At 28.2% G+C, this 26,974-nt stretch overlaps 1 protein-coding gene across 1 annotated transcript; it reads left to right on the plus strand.

Annotated features, from left to right (window-relative positions):
* Nucleotides 1-11: 11 nt before the first annotated feature.
* LOC145834689 (cohesin subunit SA-2-like) lies at nt 12-23,390 on the plus strand. The gene is made up of 30 exons (XM_082942185.1): nt 12-153; nt 1,056-1,178; nt 5,977-6,129; nt 6,668-6,745; nt 7,374-7,500; nt 7,857-8,008; nt 9,010-9,060; nt 9,448-9,594; nt 10,016-10,194; nt 10,813-10,945; nt 12,278-12,370; nt 12,619-12,840; nt 13,556-13,728; nt 14,121-14,190; nt 14,796-14,939; nt 15,477-15,584; nt 15,980-16,033; nt 16,254-16,445; nt 16,918-17,092; nt 17,650-17,779; nt 17,963-18,065; nt 18,444-18,592; nt 19,028-19,162; nt 19,556-19,688; nt 20,198-20,386; nt 20,682-20,951; nt 21,415-21,524; nt 21,880-22,015; nt 22,424-22,558; nt 23,250-23,390. The coding sequence occupies exons 1-30, from the start codon at nt 61-63 to the stop codon at nt 23,271-23,273; spliced, it is 3,981 nt and encodes a 1,326-aa protein (XP_082798311.1). The 5' UTR covers nt 12-60; the 3' UTR covers nt 23,274-23,390.
* The last annotated feature ends 3,584 nt before the right edge of the window (nt 23,391-26,974 follow it).

Here is a 26,974-nt window from a genome sequence, read left to right on the forward strand (position 1 = left end):
GTGCAGAAGGTAACTCTTATTTAATTAGATGTAATTTATAGTTTCAGCAGTAGAAGCAAAATGTCAAATTACATAGAAAGTGCAGGCTCTGATGAGGAAGAAGATTATGGAATGAATCCTGGAAGGAAAAGGCAACGCCAACAAAAACCGACTGTAAGTTTTCAAAAGTATATTGTTTTCTTTTAAACAGAATAAATTTAAACATGATACTTCATATTTATATTAAATAGAATTAAAGTTTTCTTTAATTTAAAAAAAAACAACTCATTTCAATGGTAAAGAGTGTTGGTATGTATAAAATTTTAGTCATATTTTTAGTAATAATTTTAGTAAAACTTTTAGCTGGTCTTTGATTATAGTGGTAGAGTGGCCTAAAAAAGTCTTAGTCTTTTTTCAATTTAAAAAGCCTTTTACATCTGGACTACCAAAGTTTTAAATTTGTAGTTTTTCAATTTTTTATACACTAATCAATAAAAAGCCTTTAAAAGCTCTTTAAGTCTACTTCATAAAAAATTTTATCAATTTTTAGTTGTTCTTGTTTTCATTCATAACTTCAGTTTATGACAAAACTACAATTTAGAGCTAACAAGTAAGTTTTTAGTGTTTTATTGAGCACAGTAAAAAGTTTAAAAAAAATAGAAATTTTGTACAAAAGTTTTGTGGTTTTGGATCAAAATTTAAACCACTTCACAAATAAATTATAACATCAGGATGGTTTTTGGCTAGTTTCAGTTTTGGTCTGTATTTATAAATCTTTTCTAACCTCTTTCTTACAAAGAAAAAACAACAAAGTGTTAGTTTAAAAATTGTATATTTTCTATTGTTTAAAATTTTTTGTACTGCTAAAGAAAAAGTATCTTTAACATTTAAGTTATTTTTACTCCCTATTGCTATTTAAATATTTTTGAAAAACCAATCATAGAAATCAAGCAGCCTCTTATTTCAAGCAAAACCATGTATTGTATTAATAGCTTTCTCCCTGTTACTTTAAACATTGTTTATTTTCTTCCAAATACATTCCACTTGTTTTTATTAAAAAACAATGTGTTGAACAGCCGAACAAGCGTGCGAGGTTCGACCAACCAGAAGGACAGCCTCAAGGCAATTCTTTGTTTGATCAAGTCATGGGAGGCAAGAACGTTCCAAGGATCGTTGATGTGTGGGTTGAACATTACCAGGTAATTGATAAATGTTGTAATAAATGGTTATTTTTTTTGGTTAACAAGTTTTTTTTAAAGTTTATAATTTTACTTCAGTCACGTTGTTTATTTTTATTTTTGCTATATTTGTGGTCTTTTATGTTTAATTCAACTACGCTTCATAACAATTTAATAAGTCTTAAAATTTACTGTTTAAATTTGTAAGTTATTTATTGACATTTTAATTTAATAAAATAATATAACACTGTGTTAGTTTTACTTATAAAGTGGACATAATAATTCTTTTAGTTTTAATTTTTAAATTATTCAAATAAGTTGTTTATAAAATTTGTTAAGTTGTAATTAATTAAAAAATAATAATATTTGATATGATACAAAGTCTAAGAAGTTTTCCATAATTCTAATGTCTTTTGTGAATTTTGTTTTAAATTAAAATTGTTTATATAAATTAACTTTTTACTTAAAAATTGGCAAAAGTTATTCTACATTCACATGAAACTTTAGGTTTACAAAACAAAACTTTGAATTATTATTATTATTGGAGTTTATTGTGCAAAGATGGACTCGGGCATTAAAACCTGAGCTGCTTAAACAATACACACGAAAAAAGAAACAAACAAACTACATTCAATGAAAATTAAAAAACTAAACATAAGATAAAAAAAGAATTACAAACAAATATTCTTGTATGATCAAATATAACTTAGTATGCACAAAAACAAAACAAAATAAGTTTTTTTATGTAAACTTATGCATTGACCAGGGGCGTCGCGTGGGGTGTTGCACTGCCGCAACTGCACCACCTTGAAATTTTCTAAGAAAAAAAATAAGTATTTATAACGTTTTAGTTATTTTTTTGAACGAAATCTCTTTTAAAACTTCAATTTTGAAAACGACCATTTTGCCCACTTCACTGCCGCAAACTCTTAGCTGACTGCCGCAAATGAACTCAAAAAAGCAAAATTTCTTCAAGAATTACCGCAAAATCAATATCTTGCGGTAAGTAAGCTAAGTTGAAAATTCCCTAAAACAGGACTTGCTTAAGTATCATCTACAAGCTATTGTAAACATAAAATAAAAACAAAGCAAGCTACTGCAAAGGATTAAACTTGAGTTTATGTACCCACATGATTTTTTAAATTTAACAGATCACTTCTATTAAAAGATTTGTCATAAATTGCATATTTTGAAAAAAAAAGATAATAACCCTAAATCACCAAAGTCTTAAAAATTTGATTTTTTATTTTAATCTGCATACATAAACTTAACTATAACTGATTATTGTTATCATAAAGTTAATAAAATAAATAATATAATTCAAGTTCTGAAAAAAAGAATTAAGAAGTTTATTATAAACTTCTAGTTTACTCTTACAGAAAAATATTTTAGATTTATATTAAATAAAAAATAGTATTATTGAAACAATCACATATTTAAATAAAGTAAATAGCCTTAATTTAGAAACTTTGATTACTTAGAGTAGTTTAACATTTTAGGAAAATTTAGTCTACCTCTACTTTATATAACTTTTGATTTAATTTTTTCATAAACAAAGCAAAAATTTTAGATAAAATTGTTGAAAAATGGTTGCCTTGCCTCATAATCAGGATAACTTAGAAATGTTAAAAACTCAAGATGACCCAAGATAAATTAAAACAGACCAAATTAGAAAAATATTCAGGCTGACTAAAGCAGTTTTAATTTTTACTCTGAAAATAACAAGGTTATTTAAAATTAAAAAATAAGTGTTTTACCCCTATGGCCACATGAAAACTAACTAACCAAACTTTTACTTCTATAATGGTTACATATTTATAAATTATCTTTAAAATTCTTGAAAAGTTCAACAGCCTCACAACTAAACTTAAAAAAGTTGAGCTCCTGAGAAAAATACTGTCATCAAAATGAAAAACAAATAAATATTAAATAAAGAAAAGATACCCTTAAAAAACTATTGAATTTTAAACCTCCAACAAAAAACATTAAAATTAGAAAAAAAGTTAATAAAAATGTTAATGTTTGTAAAAAAAAAAGTGCAAATTAGTGAGGAGTAAGGGGGGAGGGTGTATAGGCATTTTTTTACATGTTGTTCTTATTTTAATTTTTTCAGAAAGCTAATAGTTACTCTTTAATAAACTTGAAATTTCCAATTAAACTTTTAGTTACAACCAGTCAAAACAAGAGAGTACAATGGTTTATTATACAAGGAGCAAACCAAAACAGCAAAAAATGCAATTTTACTGAAAACCTATATTCTCCATCATTTTTAAAACAATTTTTAATTAAACTTTTTCATCCTAATTTTTTTAAAACTTTATACTTTTGTTGAAGAGAAGTTTTAAATTTTTAAGTATCAATATATATTTTTATATATACAAAAAAAAACTTTTGTTATAACTTTTTTTTCTTGGTGTTTTAAATATCTAATTTAGCAATTTTTTTTTTGTTTTATAAAAGAAACATCTAAAGATTTTGAGGCCAACTTATAAAAAAAAGATATGATTTTAGTGATTTGATTAATTTGTTGTTTGAGTTTATATTATAAAAATAAGGATTCATTTGTACCTCTGACTGTGAATTACCATATCTCAAAAATTTTAAGAATTTTTTATATTGATAAAAGATGACTTGTAGTTAAATTAAAACTGTATAAAGTAATTTCAGTAAAATAATTCTAAAGTAGATGTTAAGGGCATAAGGGGGGGGGGGTAAAACATTTTTTTAAACACTGTTTTAGTTTGTGCCTCCCATTATGAACCTTTTGTTGCCTTTGACCGGCTATATCTTAAAACATATACTGAATTTTTAAAATCTGTAAAAAGCATCTTGTAGCTTAGTAAAAACTACATAAAATAAGATCAAATTGTTTCATCCCCCCTATGCCCTTAAAAGCAAAGCTTATCTTCAGGTGTAGCAAAAGTTCAGTTGTTTTAAAACTTGACAGTAAAAACATATTTTTATTAAAATAATTGATATTTTTTTAAATTCTGCACCACCTAAAAAAAACACCACGCGACGCCACTGGCATTGACTATAAAAGATTACATATTTGAAAAATTATATATAACAGTTTATAATCTGTAGGGGGAAGACGTAGGGAAGAAAAATTATTCTTAGTGATACTAATACTTTAGAATAAGTAAATAAAAATTACTTCAAACCATCATTATAATGAATGTTTTATATTGAATTGTATAGTCTTTAATTCTATTTAAAAACAATTAAAAATGGTATGAATTAATTAGTTTTCTTAAATACTCTAGTTATTAATTATTTGACAAAACCACAGCAGCGATATTTAATCACTGTAGTAGTAGAAAACTTAGGGTGGCCAATAAACTTCAAATATTGGAAAAACCTGGAGTTTGATAATTAAGGCTAAGAAAATCCTGGCGTTTTCAACAAAAATCACTAAATATTAAAAAAAACCTGGACTTTAAAAAAATTTTTACATGCTAAGTAGTAAAATTTTGGTTTAACACTGAAAATCTATAATTAAAACAAATTGTCATCATCAAAAGCTTAAAATAAACCACATTTAAAATAGCTTTATAATGTACTTATACTGTTTAACAACGTTTTTTACTATAAACTTTACTTAATAAAAATAGACCCAAAAACGTACCTGAAATAAATTTTTCAAAAACCAGTGGCCACCCTTAAAACTTATTATAAAAAAAAACAAGTTTCTTTACTGTTTGTCACCTTTACTACTTAATTCTTTATGTAACGATTTATTTTAAACAGTATAATTTTATTTGACTTATTTTTGAAAAATAACTTTGTGATTTTTTATTTTGTTATTACTAGTATTTTTTTTAACATATAAGTTCTAAAAACTATTTATTTCTTGCAAAAATATTTAGCCACTAAAAGTAATAAGAACACTTAAGTGTCTAAATTTTAATATTTTAAAACTTTAATTAATTTGATTTAATTATTTTATTTATTAGTTTATCAAAATATTTATATGCTTTTATTACTAACAAAACTTTATATTTAAATGTCTTATGCTAACTTTTTTATTATTTATATATTAGTAATAGTTACAGTTTTATTTAACAATTCATTTAGAGATTTTAAGTATATATAAAAATAAAAGTTTGCAAGATATACCAAATTAAAATAACAGTTACATACTATATAATAGTTTATGTAAATTTTGTTGAATTTCCATTTCTTTTATCAATAGTCTAGAAGTGCCACCATAAAACTTTCTTTAAATCGTCTTATGTAGTGGACAACGTGTTTTTGTTATGATTTCCACATGTAAAAAAATCTAGCTAAAATTTCCAAGGCCACATATTCGGTCCCATTCATTGCATTGAAGTGGTTTTTAAATAGTGAGAGTTTCTTTGAATTATCTAGAATTTTGCACAGACTGTTTTTGTGGTACATATTTGCCAAAAGTTAAAATAGTCTAGCTGAAAACTCAAAGGTTTCCATATTTTTAAGCATACTTGTAAACATGCATTGTTATATATTAAATGTATTCAGCACCTAATTCTAAGTAACAAGTTTTAAATTGTTTTGAAATATAATACAATTTATATACTTTTCTTACCTTAAAACAAACAAAAAATAAAACTGAGGCCGGCAAATTTTTTCATTTTAAATATTTAGCTCTTGACCACTAAACGTCTAACGACACCTGACTTATAAATATATAATTACATAATTCTGCTAATGTAAATTACTGCTACAAAATTTTTCTGTTTGTTTTATGATAATTGGATCCATTTGTTTAAAAGTCACTAAATTTGCAAACTCAAGAATTGTAAAGCATACTAAATATGTTCATTTTCACAAATTTCAGAGCAACAGAACATCAGCATTATTGTCACTCGTGCAATTTTTTGTCAATTCTTCCGGGTGCAAGGGGGTTGTTACCATGGAAATGCTGCAGAAGTCCGAGCAAGATGAGGGGTTTGCTGACATCATCAAGAGAATGACCGAAGAATTTGATGAGGTTCAACTTGAAACGACTTAAAATTTTGTTATAAAAATAAAACGAAAAATTATGATTTAGTATAAATGTTATTAAAGTTCATGTTTAGCAACTCCATTTATATTTATTATAAGTACACTGTGAGACTGCTACTTTTGTTATTTAGTTAGGAATTTGATGTCAAATTTAATAAAATTTTTGAAAACAAATATGTATGTGCTTTTTGATTATAAAACTTTTAATTAAGCAAATTCTAATTAAAGATTTAAAAATAACAAAATTTTGCTTTATCGCAACTCAAATGTAAACAATTACTCATATAAATTTGAAAAACAGATAAATAAACTAATTTTTTGATAATAAAAGCTACATGTTTGTTGCTGAAGGTTCTATTAAAAACGTTGTAATAGAACTAAAGCTTTAAAACTATTTGTTTAAGTTGTATTTTCTCTTCATTTTGAAAGAGATAAAATGTATTTTAATCTAAAACGTATGTTTTGAAACATTACTTGTAATTATTTTAAATTAAGATTTTGTTGAAAAAAAGTTTAATTGTCAGGACAGTGGAGATTACCCTTTAATAGCAACTGGAATTGTTTACAAAAGATTCAAGCACAGTTTCTGCGACTTTATTGAGGTAAATGAGATAATAATTAAAAGCTGATATTAGTTGCCCAGTATCTAAAGTAATAGTTAAAATATATTTAAGATTGGCTAGTTTACAATTTTTTACAGCATTTCTTGTAACTTAATCAAAATTAACTTTAAGAAACATACCAGCTTTAGATATGTAACTATATTCTGAAGTATATGATTCAATTTGTTTAAGTTTTAATTCAGAATTTGATGCCATTTTTTGTTAATATAAATAAAAAAATTACAAAAGCTATTAAAATAAAATAATGATAATGCTATAACACCAAAGGTACGTCCAAGTAACCAGTTTTATGCCTAAGCTTTTGTTATTTTTCATATTCTCTGTAAACTATTACAAAATATTTTTGGACTCAACTTACTAAACATTTTATGTAAATTATAATAAATTTTTAGTTTCGATAGTTTATTTGGCAAACTAAGTTTTGCTGAAAGAGTCCGTCAGTTATTAAATTTAAACTTAATAAAGCAATTGTTGTTTTTTACACTTTAAAAAAATACAAAGAAACCTATAAGAACAAAATTCAAAATTTAAGGCATTTTTAAACCGAATTATAAAAATAAGTATCATCTAGTTGAAATAGATTAAAATGACCGTTCACATTCAACAGGCACTTGTGAAGCAATGTCAGTATCAAATTATATACGACCCGTACATGATGTCCAATGTGCTCGCTTTGCTCACTGAGCTGAGCAATTCCCAGGTCAGGGCCTTCAGGCACACATCCACACTGGCCGGTTTGTTTTATAAGTTTTCAAGTAAAATGTTGGTGTTTTAAATGTATGTTTTTATCAATGTGTACTGTTACTGAAACATTGTAATAAAAATGTTAATAATTTAAATTTTCTAAGCCTAAACTTATTTTAATCCGTAATTTTTTACCTTAGAGTAGTTTTTACACTATTTTTTTTACTCTTGTAAATAGCTGATCAAGGAAACTTACCAGTATCTTTTCATACTTTTATTTTCAAAGCCATTTATTCTCAATACAAAACAAACAAAACGTTGTTGCAATTGCTCACATGCAGTGCTGCACTAAAATAGAACAAATATTTTACAAATTCTGTCTAATCTTAATCAAATTGATCAAAAGCGATGAAGCTGATGACGGGTCTGGTTAACGTGGCGCTTCAAATATCCGTGCACCTCGATAACACGCAGCGGCAGTACGACAATGAGCGGGGCAAGGAGGCGAACAGGAGGGCGAGTGAGAGGCTGGCCAACCTGGTGCAGAGAAGAAAAGAAGTTTGTTTGTAAAACTGATAATTAAATATATTACAACTTGTGTTATATACATTGTTATATAACATTAAACGGTAATTAATAACGTATGTAATAAAGAGTTATCTTTCCCATTAACAACCCAGTTGAAGTGTGTTGATTCGTTAACACACAGAAACATATGTTGGTGCAATAAAGGAAGATTACTGTACAATTTGTTTTTATAACGTATGTAATATAAATTTTAATATGTTTAATAAGTACTGTATACATACAGTAGTTAAGATTAATATGTGAATAAATTAAACATAAAGTAAGTACTTTCTGCAAAAGGTTTATTTATTGAATATACTTTCATGTGCTTGGACAGTAATTTTCAAATGAGTAGCAACTAGTTTCGTTGGCAATCTAAAAAAGTTTTTTTTTCAAAGTTTTGCAAAAATACACGCAAAAAGTGTTCATAAAAAACCTTATGTTTGTTTACTTTCAAACACTCTTAATAACTTAAGTTTGTAATTTTAAAAATATATAAAAATAACACAATTGCTTTTGTCTTTTGTGAGTAGAGCTAAATATTTTTATAGATTGTTCAAACCTTTTAGTTTATATTTAATACAAAGAAAATCGCAATTTAATTTGAAAAGGTTATTTCTTGTGCAATTAAACTTTGAAAAAATATACCAATATGTTTAGTTTTTTTAAATAAATTTATATACATATACAAACCAGCTAAAACATACTACTTTATTTTTATTGTACCTATATGGCGTATAAATGGTGTTCTAAAGTTTACTTTAACTATTTTCAGTAGTTTGTGACTGGCTTGTTGTGATGGACTAGTATTGCATGATTAATACATAATTTGAATTGAAGGCTTGAAATAAATTTTATTGACAAAATCTCAAAGCTCACAACCATAAGTACATCTAAATATTTTTTACCAATGTATGACTAAAATTTACTATATGAATGGTTTAAGGTTGTTCCAATTTAAAGTACTTTTTTAAAAGTGCAACTTTTTTCAGCTTGAAGAACAGCAAAATGACATAGAAAGCAATTTGAACGGAATTTTTAAGGTAACATTTTTAGCTATATGTTCTACTAAGTTTCAAAAAAAAAAGTACGTCTAATTGATATAAAATTGTAGAAAAATAACAAACCTTAACCTTAAATTGTTTAAGTTTATTATTTACTTACACATATTTCTGAATTAGTTTTCAAAAAATACAAGCAGTTTTCTTATTGTAATGTTTAATACAATATTATACTTTTTTTTTTACTCAGACGAAAGTTAAGTTATATTTAATTTATTTGGGATTTATTTCATGCTATAAATTTTTATAATTATATGTTTTACAGTTTTTATTTATTTAAAATTTCTTAATGCTATGAAATATTTAGACTGTTATACTTGTTGTCGTTTCAGAAAAAAATACTTAACTTTTAACTCACTGTACACACAGGGTATTTACGTGCATAGATACAGGGATTACATAGCCGACATCAGGGCTCTTTGCATGGAAGAAATTGGCTGCTGGATGAGATTGTTCCCAAAAGTGTTTCTCACCGATTCGTACCTCAAGTACGTGGGATGGACTCTTCATGATAAAGTAGGTTTTTTACTAATTTCGACTGGTAAAATGTTTATATATTCCTTCTTATATAACTGTTTTTATTTTTTTATATAAAAAATTGAGGTTAACATACTGGGTAAAGAGCTTATTTAAGTAAATAGTTGTTTATATTCTTTTTTAAAAAATTGTGTTTATATTTTTTAAAGAGTTTCGTAAACGTAGCTTGAATAGTAATTGTGGCTATCTTTTGAATTAAAAAACCTTTTGTTACCTTTTTTTGTACTCAATCATAAAACTGTTCTTAACTAAACAATAAACTAAATTATTTTTTCTTTAAATAAATTTTTAAATTCAAATGTTTTTTTCTTTTACCTTTCACTTCAATATACACTCAATCTATCAAAAAAGTTCAATAAACTAAATTATTGTCAATAAACTAAGTTATTTTTCCACGCAGCAAAAGGAAGTGCGCATGAAGTGCCTGCAGTCGCTCATAGGCTTGTACAGCAACATGTCGCTGATGAACGACCTGGGCCTGTTCACGTCGCGGTTCAAGGACCGCATAGTGAGCATGGTGCTCGACAAGGAGTACGACGTATCCGTGCACGCCATCAAGCTCCTCGTGCTCATACACACGTTAGCTTTTTGAATAATGTTTACAAGTTGTCGTTAGTGTTGGGTTTGTTATTAAAGACTGCGGTTGTTATAGTGATGAAATTACTACTTAGATACGAATTGCGGTAGAAATAACGCTTAAAAAAGTTTTAAGACAGGGTTGTTACAAAACCTAGAATTTTTGAAAATCCTGGAATTTGATAATGTTGACTAAAAAAACCGGAATTTAAAAAAAAAATCACTATGTTAAGTAGTAAAATTTTGATTTGACACAAAAAATCTATCATATACATAAATTTTTTTTGTTTTCATCAATTTTTTTTATTATTAAAAAATTTATTTAAAGTAGCTTTACAGTACCTTTTCAATGTTGTCATACTATTTAACACAGTTTCTCACCCTAAACTTCACTTTCAACTAAAAATATACTTGAAAACATCTACTTTTAAAAACCTGGATGAAATTTCTCAAAAACCAAGGGCAACCTTGTTAAGATTTTAACATAAATACAATCAGATATAAAGAGGGTGTTATTTCCGTATAGTTTATACTCAAAACTGACCATAAGTTGAAACAAACGGGTGGCAAGATACACGTCGAAATATCAATAAACAGTTAGTAATACACGCGCACTTGCAGCAACTGCAACTTCGACAAGCGAGTGCTGAGCGATGCGGATTGCGACCACATCCACCACCTCGTCTATTCCTGCCACCGACCGGTTGCCGTGGCCGCCGCTGAGTTTCTCAACATCCAGTTGTTTCAAAACAAGGTATTAAAAGTTGCGTGACATTTCAATAAGTATTTAACGGTTTTCAGCATTCAGTTTAAAGAATAAGGTTTCTAAACTTATATTAATAAAAACGAAAAAGTTCAAGCTAAGCTTGTTTATTTAAAATAGCTAATAGAGAATCTAAAGACAATTTAAAGAAAGTTTTCTTCAAGTATAAAAGTTATTAGGTATTTTAACCATCTTGAACTTTTCTTAGCACACTTAAAAATTCTTTCTAGAAGGTAGAGTTGAGATAGTTAAAGAAAGAAAAAGTTATAGATAAAATAAATTTTATAGTAAACGTTTTCAGGGCTGCCACACGCTCAGGCTTTTGTTCGCATATTTTTGCAAAACTCAGGCTAGTATTATGAATTTAGAATCAGTTTTTATGTGTTTGTTTTGTTTCTAAATTAATTTCTTTTTTAACTACTCAAGCTTTATTAACAGTAATTATGTTCAGTATTTAGCTCTTGATATTATCAATTATTTCAAAAACTCAGGCTTTGATGTAACTAAGGCTAGTTGTTGATCTTTTAGGCTTGCTTTTTTGCTTCAAACAGTGGCAATCCTGCGTTTTATGACATTGAAAGTAGAAGTTTGTTACGAATATTTTTTCTTTTACAACTTATGACAAGTTAGAAAATTTCTTGTTATAAAATTAAAACATTTACATATTAAATTTTTACAGTTATGTATTTTACAGAAGTATAGACGAGCAGTAAAATGATTTTCTTTCTACAAAAATTTATAGTATGTTGTTTTACAGCAAAGATGTAAAGTTGTTCAGGTAACAAGAGTTTTATTACTGAAATAAAGAAAAATAGTTAGTTGTTAAACAAGTTTTCATTTTCATAGTTTTCGATTTTTGAAATAAAATATTAACATTAGAAAGAGTTATTTTAAGATAGTTATACATTTTTTCTATTTGTTTTGAAAAGGCAATGCATACTTAAGAAAATGAGTTAGTTGAAAGTAAAGTTAGTTGAAAGTAAAGTTATGATTGTTGCAGTTTTATAAAAGCAAGTTTATTATTATTTGAGCTAGGAAAACTTGTACACAATAAATTTTTTATTTAAACCTTAATTTTTAGTTTTGGTCATTGAACCTAAAAGTTATTTTAATTATTATTAATTATTTCTTATTTTAATTGTGAACGGTAAGTTTGATTAAATTACAAAATAATAATTACAGTAATACTTCACTCGAAAAGCGTAATAATATTAAAATAATAATTACAGTAATACTTTACTCCAAAAAGCGTATAAACAAACAATACTTGATATTTGTACGAATGCCAATAATTTTTTATAAACTTCAAACAAATTGTTACAGAGTTACCAGCCGAGTTACACGAAGCAGGGCAACCCGAGGGGAGCCAACACCCCCCACCTCACCAATCTCGTCCTGTTCTACATCGACAATGATGTAAGTAAAATGAAACAAGCTTTTACGTTGAGTAACATATGTGTATTTTTGTTAAGTTTTTATCGACCTATTATATACTTTTCATCAATTTTTACCAACCTTTACTAAACAACCAGTCTTAAAACTAAGCGTTTTGTGGCATTGTTCCGAAAAGCAGCGTTAGTTTTAAAATTTTCAGAAATCATCAAACTTAATCTATCTTCATATCTAATCTTATTTTATATAGACTATGACGTCATAATTAACAGCTGCACGAGCACGCCACCTACCTGGTGGACTCGCTGTGGGAGCCGGCCAGCCGCATCCTGAAGGACTGGGAGTGCCAGACCTCATTGTTGCTGGAGGAGCCGCAGTACGAGCAGGACCGGCTGGACGCGAAGCAGGAGACGGCCCTTGTCGATGTCATGGTGTGCGCGGTGAAGCAGGCCGCCGAGGGGGCGCCCCCCAACGGGAGACAGGGATACCATAAGGTTTGAACGTTTAGATAATTTAGAAGATCATGTAATGTTGATTGACTATGTTTTATTTGTTTTTTAATCTGCATTTTTAACTTAATGAATCGTTATTACTAGTTTAGAATGCTATTTTATTTGTTATTTCTTTTTAATGTACAGTGTCCATAATTGTAGCCCCCAATCGGAGACAGGGATACCACAATGTTTGTAATTTAGTTTAAAGTGTGAATATTGTGTAGTTACACAACGTACGAACTTGAGAAGATTCTTTGACAAAATATTTTTTTTGAATAAAATTTTAAACATAGTTATTGTTTAAGTTAAAGTGTGTGTGTGATGTTTACTTTTTCGTTTCTTTGCTTTTAAACACACTGCGATTATAGTTTTTGTTAATAATTTGTTTAGCTTGAATTTTATTATTTGACGAATCGGTAAGAACTTTTAATCTAAAAAGAATAAAAAGTTTATTAAAAACATACAACACGAAACCACTATAAAATATTCAAAAATGTATATTTACAAGTCTATAATGTTGATGACACTGTCTCATAACCTACACCTCACAATTTTCACTAATACCAACAATAAAATCCCCTCCACAGAAACCGGGCAGTAGAGAAAATATGTAATGAAACGAAAACCTCAGATATGTACTTATAATTCTGTAAAGTTGCTGGCACCAACTTGTTACTTATTCTGCTTTTTATCAACAATAAATTCCCCGCCACAGAAACCGGGCAGCAGGGAGAAGAGGCTGGCGTTGGAGGACCGCGTCCGCATCACGGAGCACTTCATGGTGGTGATGCCGTCGTTGCTCAGCAAGTTCAAGATGGACAAGGACAAGGTACAGGGGCTGATGCAGATCCCCAGGTTCTTCGACCTCGAATACTACGTTACCGGCAGGTTGGTTTGTACACGGTGGCTTTATTGTGTTTTGAATTTTAGTTTTGTTTAGATAGTTGTATTTACTATATTTATTGGCGTTCGTACCAATTAATTATATAATGAAATTCCGATCTGTTTACATTAAGTTAGTATGAGATTTTAATTTTTGCCAATAGTAAAATTTTCTTCGTGTTAAATCTTAATATATAAACTACAAGTTATTTTAATGGCATAATAACTATTAAGATATCTAAAACTCAAATTTTATAAATTAATTCTTATTAAGTTGAATGTTTAAGCAAAAAAAAAACGAAGAAATTAAGCAGACAATTGACTTTATTCTAATAAGGTCTGACACTTGTAAACATCAAACAAACATGGTCTGTTTTAAAGTATTTTTTTCAATTAAGGGCTGAAAAGCATCTGAATGAATTGCTAGAAGAAATAACTGATATTATTGGCAAGCATAATGACAATGACGTAAGTTTTTTTATATATAAATTTATTAAAACTTATCATTAGGTTAAGTAATTAGACTACTTTTTTAGTGTAAATGAAATTTTGTGATCCAACTTTTAAACTAAGTGAAGTGTGAATTTATTATAAAAAATAGTTTTATTAATAGTTTGTGGTAAAAAGCATAACTATTTTTGATGCCTTCAGATAATTTAAATGTGGAAAAGTATAATTTAAATAAAATTAAATTTAAAAAAATAATATTTAGTAGTATTATTGAAATATATGTACTTTAATATAAAAGATTATAAATAAATGCATTACACACATTCAAAATAAAGATTGAAAAGTTTGAAAAGTTCAAGGTTAGATCTTCAATTTATTTATTAAATAATACATATCTTTATTTTACTAATTCAATCTAACAGTTTTATAGTTGAAATCATTTTGTTTACTTTGCTTTTAGTGTAAAAATTTAAGTTATTAAAAAAGAAAATTTGTCAAAAAATAATAGTATCTACCCTTTTATAATAATTTTTTTTTAGTAAACTAAAAAAAAGAAACTATGTAGACAATAGAGTAATAATAAACGTTATTAACATTAAAATTCTAAATAATATAAAAAATAGGTGTTGGAGCAAACGGCTAGGACCCTCAAGTACTTGTGCAACGACGAATATTCAATGTATGATAAAGTAAATTTGAAAAGGAGGACCATATGCGATTTTTGGAAGGAGAATTTTGAAATTGCCTTCAACATTTTTCAAGATGCTGTTAGTTATTAAAAGTAATAAAAATATGTTAAGGCCTACACAAGTTTGTACTGTTTCATTTTTTTTCAAATACGAAGTCACGTAGTAAACTCTATTAATAAACTTAAATTATTTGGCAAGAAGCTAGTAATTTTGTATGTTATATTTTCAAAATTTTTAGAACTTACATAATTACTACTTAGTTTCTTATTGTACAGGCAGGAAAACAATAACGTTGTAGTTTTTGTTCAGTTAAAAGTTTTCTTGAAATTTTTTTTTTTTTTGAATTTTAATCGATTTGCTTTTCAAAAAAAAAAAAAAGACTTTAAGTAAGCTTGTAATAGGCAATTTTTTACTACTGATAGCTTAAGTATTAAGACCTCATTTTGAATTTATATATTGTTTGTCTCCTCTCTAAATAATTTAATTTTTATTAGACTATTTTGTTGAGACGAACTTTTAAAAACTAAACTGATGTTAATAAAACAAGCTATGTCATAAAATCTTATATCAGAATGTTTTTTTTTTTTCAATAAAAAACCTTTAAAAATAAAACAGAAAGAAGAAGCAGATGAAGAAGAGATCTACAACACGATCCAATCTCTCAAAAAATTAGTTCATTTGTACACTTTCAACGATCTGACTTCGCTCAGGCTTTACGACAAGGTATTTGAAATTCAAAATATTTAAACAAACTTGTTTTCGATTAAAACTTCTAAATTGTATTTCCTAACAGTATTTAGATTAACATTATAAATAAATAGATTAACATTATAAATAAAGATGTTGATTTGCAAAAATTAATATCAATACAATACAGACTATTAAGATTAGATATGGTTTTTAATAAAGTTTCAGCCTAAATTATTTATAAAATCCTAAAACGTCAACATTTGAAAATTCATCATGATAAATTTATAGAATAAAAAAATGTATAGAAACAAAAATCGATGTATGAAGGTTTTTTACTGTATGTTTCATCTGGTAATGAACTGTGTGCTTTTTAAAAAAAATATAATAACTTTCTTTGATAGAACAAACTTGAATTAAGTAAATTTTAGGTGAACGAGGTGTTCAAAATGTACCAAGAAGGCAACTTTGTTGTGTCAGAAAACGTAAGCTTCTATATATTTTTATAATGAACATCTAGTATTTTTGAAGCTTCATCGTTTAGTTGGATAAACAATCGTTAACTTTCATGAAATTTTTCGATTTTAAAAATGTTTCAGTTGTTTAAATAAGCTAGCCAACACATTTTAAGAATAGAGGGTTTGAAGTTTGGTTAAGTTAGCAATCGTAAATACATAACTTCAAATACAAAAAAAAAATATTCAGCTGTTGAAAGAAGCGGTGAAGTTTCTCAACTTCGACGTGGCGTGGGGCGTGGTGATGGTGAAGAGAAACGCGGACCAGGGCATGGACGTCCAATCGACCGAAAACCCGGTAAACATTCCCGAGCTGAGGCTGAAGGTGAGCAGGTTCCTGAAGAACTGCCACCACCTCCTTTCAACCTCTCCCAGCAAACAGGTTCGATAAATTCAGTTTTTTTAAGTGTTTCCAAGTAGGCTGAACGACCATGTTGAGGGTTACTTTAGAAACTTAGGTTAGGTAGTTGCTCCTTACTTTAAAAATATACTACCTCAACTTCACCCTTGAAACTTGTTTAAAATTATCAAAAAACTAAGATCATATAAAATACCTATAAAAAATATTTTTATTAGTTATCAATATCTTTTTGCCCATTTTAAAACTCAAAGAAATAAAGTTTTATTTATACTTAATCAGTTTTCAATAATATAAAATTAATTTGCAATTCATTCTTACATTCATAATGCTTTAATACTGAACTAAGTTGTGCAGAAAAAAAAATATTTATAATAATCACAAAAAAAATTAAACACAATCCCTACCTCATGTTGATCTTGCTGCACAAAAGCGCCGAATCAACCCACGCTTTACGATTTAAGTTGAGCAAAATGTGACGTTAATATTTTGTCAGGTGCAGGAGGAATGCTACACGTCGGTGTGCGACCTGCTGGTCGTGTTCTCGCCCCAGCTGGCAACCACCAGCCCCACGCTGAAGCCCCTCGTGCAAACCGCCAGCGAGAAGATGCAGAGGTCGCTGCTGGATTTCGTCAGAAACCACATATTCATCATCAACGACGACGAAGACGGTTTGTTTTTTCGTTACTTGTTTTTTGGGTGTGTGGTTGAAGCAGATTTAACAAAAGAATCGGTTCGAGGTGAAAGTCAATGTAGTGAAAACATTTATTGAAAAATTCACACGCGCCTGAGTTTCACCGCAAACGGATGTGATTCACAGTTTTTAGATCCGTTACGACTCAGTAACGTATGAATTTTTCAATAAATTTTTCTTAATATAGTCTATGTACAACTAGAAAATTTTGTCCTTTTGCACTTTACGCTAATAGATATTTAAAATGAAATAGGTTTTGAGTATAAAGACACTTGTAAATTTTATTAAAACTGTTTTTATCATAGCGTTGTATGTCGTCGTAATGCTTTGTGCTAATTGAATATTAAGTCACAGCGGAAGTTAACTAAAAGAGAAAAACTGTATAAGTTTAGTTTTATAAAGTAAACCAATTTGTACAAGGTTTTTCTCATAACAACATTTAACGATTGAGAAAGTTAAACAAACTTTTATAAAATTCGATTTAAGACTTATTGTAGACTAGTAGCATCTGGTTTATCAAACTATTGCAAACAGATGAAGACGATACTTTTAAGATCGATGCTCTTCACAAAAGAAGATCAAATCTCGCTGCTATTTGCAAATTGTTCGTGTTCAGCATGATTCCATTGAAAAACGCTTCTGCCATATTTCAACAATACATCAGGTTGTGTTATAAATTTAGAATGAAACTTTCACTAATGAAGTGTGATCATTAGAATTAAAAAAAAAGTGTTTTTACCAAATATGCACTAAATTATAATTAAAAGTAGTTATGATAATAGCACGTTTAGTACATAAACATTTTTGATAATTAGACCTAAAAACTTAAACTTTTATTATTCCATAGGTTTTATTCAGATTATGGTGATATCATTAAAGAAACCATCAGTAAATCACGTCATGAAAATAAAATTGAATGTGCAAAAGCATTGGCTCTTTCTCTTATACAGGTTTGTATCTTACTATCAGCTGTTCTTGAAATAATTTAACTTTGCCTCACTTGTTAATACAAAAAACTTCAATAATTAGAACACAATGTTTAAAGCTCGTATTATGTCTGCTGTTATAAATTAATGTTTTAGTTCCAAACATTATTCAAAAACAGGAACAGTGGCGATAGTTGTTCAAAGTAAAGTTGTAAAAGACACATTAGTAAACTTAAGTAAAACCCTAATAAATAAAGCCAATACATTTAATCAACTTACTAAGTATGCAATTGTTGTTTGAAAATCGCATCTATTTTAACACCAATATTTAAGGTATAATTGACAACAATTTTTATTATTTTGTAAAAAGCAACTTTCGCCCAATTAAATGTGTTTACGCAGTTGTTCCACGGAACAGTCGAAGAGCAGGGCGGTGTTTTGGATCAATCCAGCCAGGAGTACGCTCACATGAAGGAGCTTGCCAGGAGATTCGCTTTGACTTTCGGTCTGGATACGTTGAAGATGCGCGATGCCGTCGCTGAACTTCATAAGTAATTAAATTGTAGTAGTTTACTTTATTTAATAAGTTAGGTTTATCTGTTGTTTCATAACAAAATAAAATTGATAGAGCATTAAGTTAAGAGAGACCTTAAATTGTTTAAGTTTTATTTTTGTTAAAAAAAAAAAGGTTTTAGAACTTATTGATTTACTTGAAGTTAATTAAGAATGAAAGTCTGGCCATGTGTAAACAATAGTTTAATGTTTGTATGTGAAAACTATTTACTTTATTTGACATGAATTTTATTATGTTTTGTTTACATATATTTGATCATTCTGATTAAATATAAGAAATAGTTTTAAAAAGTGACAAATCATAAACTTAATCTTCAAGTTAAGTTTAAGAAGTAAACTACTAATTTGAACATTAAATTTTTCAGATAGTTTTCAAGTTTTATCATAGTTTTTTAGAATTTTAACATTACCAGGCAAGGAATAAATTTTGGTCTTCAGAGAGATGCTCAGGAAATGCAGAACAAAAACATTGCGCCGAGAAACCTCGCCTTTCTGGGAATACTCACTGAGTTTTCCTCCAAACTCATGAGGCAAGATAAAAAGACTGTGTAAGTTGGTTTCGATTTAGTGTTAAAATAAATATAAAGATGAGCTTACGGGCTACAGAAAATACTTTGTTTTTCTCGGGTTATTTATTGAATTTAAATGTGAGATTAAAACTAAACAGTTTCTTATAAAACTTTTTTAAAGTTTTTTAATTTTATAAGTTAACAGTTGATACTCAAAACAACTGTTTTTCAAATTGATTTTACTTTATAGTAAACTGTAATAACCTAATGTAGTGAAAAAAATGGTTTAGAAATAAAAAGTAGAACCTTTTAAACTTACTAAAATAATTATTACTACATTGGTTGAGTTTAATCTAAAAAACTTGAGTTTTTCAAAATTTGTTGTTTACTTTTGCGATCAAGCTTTACAAAACTGTTATGACGTCACACCAGAATGGCGTACCTGGACAAGCATATAGACGCTTCGTTGCTAAGCAACCAGGATCAGAACTGGATACCGCTTGTGTCTTACAGAAACTCACTTTTGCAGGGAGCCGATGATGACAAGGCACAGCAAATGCCCAAAGTTCGTTGAATTGTTTTTTATTTGCCCTACTTGTTTTACACTATATGTATAAGGATCAAGAAATGCAAAGAAACTTTAAGTTATATATTAAAATATCATTGAAATTGTTAAAGCTTTTGAAGATCAATTTTCTAATATTAATTTAATCGAACCATGGTTAAGAAAAAAAATCAAAAAAAAATTTTTGTTATGAATTAAAACAACATACTAGATACAGAAACCTTCGTAAAATTTTTTGTTATGAATTAAAACAGCATAAAAAATTATGAAACAAAAAGTCGTCTTAAACATTAAAAGTTTAATGAGTACGTTTATGCTACTTGAAAAAGACTTTGATATAATTATAATTTTTTAAATAAACTTTTTTACATATAAAATAAAACTAAACAATACAAACTTAATTTTTTAAAACTCAAAATTTTTTCTTGACAAAAATTCTTATATAAATTTATTTCAAACATATATAGAAATCAACAGTTTTAAAGTTGTTTTACAATTTGTTTTCACAGAAAAGAGGTCGTAAAAAGAAGAAGGTTTCTGTGGAGCAGCCGCAACAGCCTATTGTCATGACAACCGATGACGTGGGATCCCGCCCGATGACACCGCAGAGAGCCATGACCCCACAAAGAGCCATGACGCCCCAGCAACCAATGACTCCCGGACAACCGATGACCCCACAGCAACACGCGCAAATGCAGGTCTTTCAGTTTAATATTAAAAGTTTAACTAAAACGTAAAATTTCGTCTCAATGAAAGGTAGCTATTTTTTGTTTTTAATCGAGGTGTATTGTTACTTAATTCAATACTGATTATAATATAAAAAAATATATATCTGTTTGGTATATGGAAAAATCTTTCACGGTTATAATTTTGATAAATATATCAAGCAAGACACAAAGTGTTTACGTTTCTAACTTTAATTCCTATCAGTATCATATTCCATTTTTACTAATTTTGTAAACTCTAAACAAATTATAACTGCCGCGGCAGCAGGTGATGCAGCAGAGCATGGCGTCACCGTCTCCCAGTATGACGTCACACCAACCGGGAAGCATGACCCCGCAGTCGCGATCGATGACGCCCCAACAGCCGGTTGTCATGACTCATCAGCAGCACCCCGGAAACATGACGCCCCAGCAGGTTGCCATGACTCCGCAGACAGTTGTCATGACGTCGGGAGTGATGACGCCGCAGCAGGGAGGAATGACTCCGTCGTACCAGCAGCATTCGACAATTATACAGCAGCCGCACGGAGTTAGCATGGTGAGCATAACGATTTGCTTCTTCTTAATTGTTTTTAGAGTTTTAAAGTTTTTGATAAAGAGACACTTTTAGTTTAGTAACTGACAAATTGCATCTTTACTTCAATTTATAATTAAGTTAATTTAAACCATGGTTTTGTATATAACATAATTTTAAACCATTGCTCTTTTTATAAGTACTTTGTTATTTACCAAGAAGTGTTTAATCTTCACATGTTTTTTTTAATCAAGTCATAAAGTTTTGTTACGAAAAGGGATGCTTTTTCTTTGATATCTGACAAGTTACACCTTGAAACAAGATTTAGTGTTTTAGATCATGGAGTTGATGTACAAAATAAGTCTAAGCAACTTTTAAGTTTTATGTTTTTATAATTATGTAAGATCAAAACTAACGTTTTTTGTTTTTCATTTATGTCCATTCCAGCATAAATACACTGTTAATTACAAATGATATTTTTTTGCAGCAAATACCGCGTGGGCAATTGGACGAAACGGCGACATCCATCGGTCAGCCCCAGTTAAATTCAACTGCAATCCAGGGAACAGCTCAGCAGATATCTTATCACGAAGCAAGGTTTACATTAGTTTGTGATAAAAGCTTTTAAATACTGTTTATTTCTTTTTTCTTAAAAGATTTAGGTTTAGGCGTTATTGAAAATAATTATAATAATACACTGTATATTTTAAGAAAAAAAAATATTTGCTTGTTTAGTTTAAAATAAAGGTTTTTAAATATTTTATTTTATAAAAAAAGAATTAATTATTTCATGAAGAACCAATTTAAATCACTTTATTTAGATGACATGGTTTTATAAACTTAAAAAGTCTAAATTATATGATGTTAGTTTTGTAATGGCTAGTGCTTATCACCGAAAAAGTTTTCTGTTTTAGTCTAAAAACATAAACACCCTACTCAATACGTTTTGCAGCCAGCAAAACTTGCTGCAATCGCAGCTGCAGGCGCAAATGCAGCAGCAGGCAGCCATTCAGCAACAAGTTTACCAGCAACAGGCCAATCAGCAGCAAGAGTTTCAGTTGCAGCAGCAGGCTTACAACCAACAGCAGGTTGATTTAAAATAGCTATAAGGTTTCAAGGATACAAGAAACTAACAGTACATAAATTTCTTAAGATATTAAACTAAAAATATAAATTCCTTAGATTGCGTTTATTTTCAACGATGCCGTTTAGTTATTCTAATCTCAAACCAATATCGACTATCAAATGTTATGGTGTGAAATATAAGTAAAATCAAGATTCTATTCGTTGGTCATTTTCACACTTGCATCTATATGTATGGCTAATGTTGGCAGATTACCCAAAGCCACAATTTTTTTTCTAGAATTACACCTTTACTTGTTATCTCAATTGTAACTGTTGGAAGCGAAAATAGTTTTAAAGGCCCGTTTTATTGTTCACAATTAAAGTTTGTTTTTGTATTTACAAATAAAACTTACCAGTTTTATTACAAACAGACGGTAGCCAGTAGCCCGATGGCGCAACAACAGCAGGGATTCATCCAGCAGCAACAGATACAGCAGCAGCAAACTCAGCAGCAACAGATGTACGACCCCAACTTTCACCAGAACATTCAGCAGACCCAGTCTCCCGTTAGTTGAATGCAAATATAGGGAGTAATAGCTAATTAAAAGTTGTGTTAATAAGATGTTAAATTGTTATTGAGCTAATTTAAATTGATTTTAGAGCTGTCAAGAGTAAGAACTTATTAAATAAAACAACGTAGCATAAGGACATCAGGGGGTCTAACATTTTTAAAAATAAAAACCAACTTTTATCTTTATTTTAAGGCTTAAAGTTTACATATGATATTTTTTTTGAAATTTGCCGAAGAAAAAATTAACTCAAAAGTACTTTGAACTTTTAATGTTAAACAAGTTTGTCGAATTTTAAAAACAAGAATATTTTTGTTAATTAATAAGTATAAAAAAATAAACACTTTCACTTAAAACTTTAAACATTTCTTTCTGATAGATTTTCTTATAACTTGTAGAGGTATATACCGAAAGAGTATGACAATGATTTGTTAAATACTTGTAGGACAGTATATGTTTCAATTAGTCTTTTTAGTATGCACCTTTCACAAGGAACTAATAAATGAATTCTGTTTTTTTAAAGGTTAAACAACTGATAACTTATTTATATATTTAAAAAGTACAGTCAATTTAAATGTAAAAATTTCCCCCATAACCTTGAAAAATTAACATGCATTAAATACATACTTGACTTGAGTTTCTGGTTAATAGATTAAGTTGTTTTGTAACTTAAATTAAAAAATTTTAGTTCCATGGACAATATCAGAACTGAAGATGTAGTGAAAAAATGAAAAACATTTCTGTTTGTATGATAAGTATGATTTATTGTTATTACTATGAATTATGTGTTGTTTTCGCTTTTATTGTATTAATTTTTTATTTACTAACTTTTAGATGCTGTTTTTACCACTAATCTTGTAAATGTCGTTAATATCGTGTATATTTTATGAATTTTAATCGTTGTAGTGTACATATTTTGAGTTTTTTTTTTATTAGATAATAACTTCTGGATGGTCATTGAACCTGGAAAGTCATGGTGACTTTTGCTTTTAAAAAACAGGGCATTTCCAACAATTATTTATAAAAATATTTGAAAATTCTAGAATATTTAAGTTATTTGCTATCTATTACTAAGAATGTTATTGCTCACAATATATTTATTTAAGACACAATAAGAAGATTGGCGCTAAAAAAACGGTTAAAGGACCTGATGTATAGAAAGACTTTTGAGCTACACACTACTTAGTTCTATAACGTTTTGCAATACAACTTTTACGAAACATGACTACAATTTAAATAATGTCAGCTGTCATAGTAAGGTTTAATTATTTATTTATTTATAACATTTTGCAAATGAGGTAAAGTAAAAATACAGCATTATATAAACAACTAACACTGAAACCGTCTCTCTAAACTTTTTATCAAAATTTATTATCTATCTATACCCTTATCCCTAGTCACTTTACTCAATTTTATAAATATAATCGAAACAAAGTTGTTTTATTAATTGAAACTTAAAATGAAATATTAGCCAATTAAAAGAGCATTAGACTTGCAGCAGACATATTTCAATAGTTTATTAATACTTAATCACATAAACAACTTGCATTGGCTGCAGTTTCAAGGTTGCTTCTGATTGGCTAACATTCTACTTATTTTTATTCTAAATTATAAGTATGTAATAAAACTTTTTTTTCGGTTTCGTTTTCATATACTTGGGTAAGGTAGGTTAGGAATAAGGGTGTAGATTAAAAATTTTAGGTAAGGTGGGTTAGGGGTAAGGGTATTAAGGTATAAAAGTTCTTAATGTTCTGCTGCATTATTAACTTACCTCAGCTGCATAAATTTGCATAGTGTTATGAACGAAAACATTTCCAAAAACTTACAACTGCAACCGACTCACTCAACTACTTTAGTTTTTAAAACTTCCCCTTTTTTGAAACACTTTAATTAAACAAAAAATGTATAAAATCTTGATAAAGTTGTTAAGGGGTCGATTGAGATTTCCACTACTAACTTTTAAGCCAATCAGAGCCAACTTCCTTTTAAGCCAATCAAAAGCTTACAACTTGGTAACTTAGCAATAAGTGATTCTATAGCAATAGTTGGTGCTAGCATGTACGCAAATGTAAACTAATATAAATATTTAAAACATTTAAGCAAAAGTAAAATTATATAAACAAGGAAAATAAAAAGATTAAATAAAATATGAACAAAAAGTTGAAATAATAGTACGAAATGTATTAGAAATATGAAATATTATTTTAATGTGTTGGCCACTGGTTTTGACAAAATTAAGTAGGGTTTTTAACTTATTATAATTATATTGAATACAAGTTACAACAAGTAATATTTTATTTTTAATTTAAGCACTTGAAGTTTTTCTATCATTAAAAAGCACTAATACTAAAATAATTCAGAAGTTTATAAACTTTAACTAAACAAAACAATTAGATAAAAATAAAAAATGTTAAAAGTTAAAACGTACTCGTTATCATTTTAAATTAAAGTTGACATTTATTCATAAACGAACTCGAACAAAAAATCAATCCAAGCTACTAAACAATAAAGTACTTCTAAAGTGTGAGATAACAAAAAAGTAGTACCATATATTTTTTCTTAACATGAAAAAATCTTGTGAATTCTTGCTTTACACAAAAATGAGCTTATCAAAATTATAACTTTGACCTAGTTAGAACACCATACTTTGACCTAATTTAATTACCGATTTGTAAAAGAAACTGAAATTTGACTAAATGCACCTTGTTTAATTTGTACTTAATAAATTTCAAGATTTGTTTTTATAAAGTTGTTTATAACCGTTCACTAAATTAAGTTAAACATAATTTCAATATGTTAAAAGTATGTTTTAACAGTAAAAAGGTTAGAAAAATAAAACTGTTCTTTTTCTATTTATTCATAAGTTTTTTGATAATGTTGTAAAGAATTAATACGTGGGTCTTTTTACAATGATGAGCCATGTTTAATAAAGAAGGTTGTTTACATGCTAAATTAAAAAAAAATCTTTTAGGACCTTCTAATTTTGAAAAATATACTAATAAACCTGAAAAACTATTAGAAACGAATATTCAGTTCAATTATTTTAATGCCTTCTAAATATTTAAACCTAATTTAAAATTATTACCTTGTCTTGCACATGTTGTTTAAAAGATAAGATACAGGGTTGCAGGTAAGATTTTGTCCGCTGACCGATGTTATATAGCCCCCATATTATGCAAAACATCTCAATGCAGATTTATTTGCACTATGTGATTTAAATTATAAAAATGCGATAACAGTTAACTAGTTGCGATCTTTAACTACAAAAAACAATAGTTTTAATGCTTATTTTTATTTATAATTTTTCTTTAAAGATAGCAAAAAATACTGCACACCAAAAGCTTTGTTGAAAAATACCACTTAATTATTGTTTAACCAAAATTTACATTAACATTTACTCTAAAAAATAAATTGTATACATTGATCATAGAGTCGTACAAGAATTGTTAAGCTCGTAGCAAGTGTCTGCTACCTTCAGCAAAGCTGAGATGTTTTTTACGCCTTCATTCAAAAAGCACTATACTCTACCACATTACCATTAACAACAGTATAAGTGACTGGTTTCGTTCTCATTAAAACTCACCAAGCCAACAAAGTTCGCCTGATGAGATCACAAGTCAAAACGACGTCAACGTGTCTTTTCAAAAAATTATTTAAAACTAATAAATAACTTTTTGGAGTAAATTTTATAAGCCTAAGTAAATAAAAGATATAGTTCCGAATGTCTCTGACAGAGACAAACAACAACCTTAACCTTTAAATAAATAAGAGCGTATTTTGATGTTATCAATTTATTGTTTTAAAGAACTAAATAACTAGCTTTGCATATGTTAAGAGTTTTACTTGCTCACAGAAAAAAGATGTTTATTTTTAATGTATAGCAAATAACTCAGTTTTTCTTAAACAGAACAAAAAAGTGAACTAGTAAAAAATTATGTTAAATAAAAGTAACTTAGGAAGTATAATATATATACTATAATATATATATATATATATAATACTAGGTTTAAAAAAAAGTAAATTTAATCAATCAGAAATACTATTTAGCTCGGAAATAAACTGTCTAATTAAATACCAACCAAACTATTTACTCACAAAGCTTTCATCATCTATTTGACATGGTAGATTGATACTAGTATGTAAAGTTATAAGGTTGAACAATAAGTCTTAAAGTAATGTGAGAAAAAGATATTCTAACTGAGTTGAAAAAAAAAGTATAAGAACATAATGGCGTTTTTATCAGTTCACAAAAATAAAGGACCACTTTTAAACATTTTTCCAAAGCTTTATTTCATAGCTTTGTTTTGTTAAACTAGTAATGATACAAGGTTTTACAAAATCTTTGTTATATTGATTTTGTCGGGCCGGATTCCACTGAAAATTAATTAACGTTAGCGGGCCAGACCCGGCCCG

This window comes from Thalia democratica, chromosome 4 (genome assembly GCF_965202585.1).
Source record: "Thalia democratica chromosome 4, ktThaDemo2.hap1.1, whole genome shotgun sequence".
NCBI classification, from domain to species: domain Eukaryota; kingdom Metazoa; phylum Chordata; class Thaliacea; order Salpida; family Salpidae; genus Thalia; species Thalia democratica.

What these genes read in the sequence shown, in the direction of transcription:
- LOC145834689 (XM_082942185.1), top strand. Translation starts at nt 61, where the DNA reads ATGTCAAATTACATAGAAAGTGCAGGCTCTGATGAGGAAGAAGATTAT. An exon ending in TGTGGGTTGAACATTACCAG is followed by an intron (nt 1,179 to 5,976) that starts GTAATTGATAAA and finishes CACAAATTTCAG; the next exon opens with AGCAACAGAACATCAGCATT. An exon ending in CAACCTCTCCCAGCAAACAG is followed by an intron (nt 16,446 to 16,917) that starts GTTCGATAAATT and finishes ATATTTTGTCAG; the next exon opens with GTGCAGGAGGAATGCTACAC.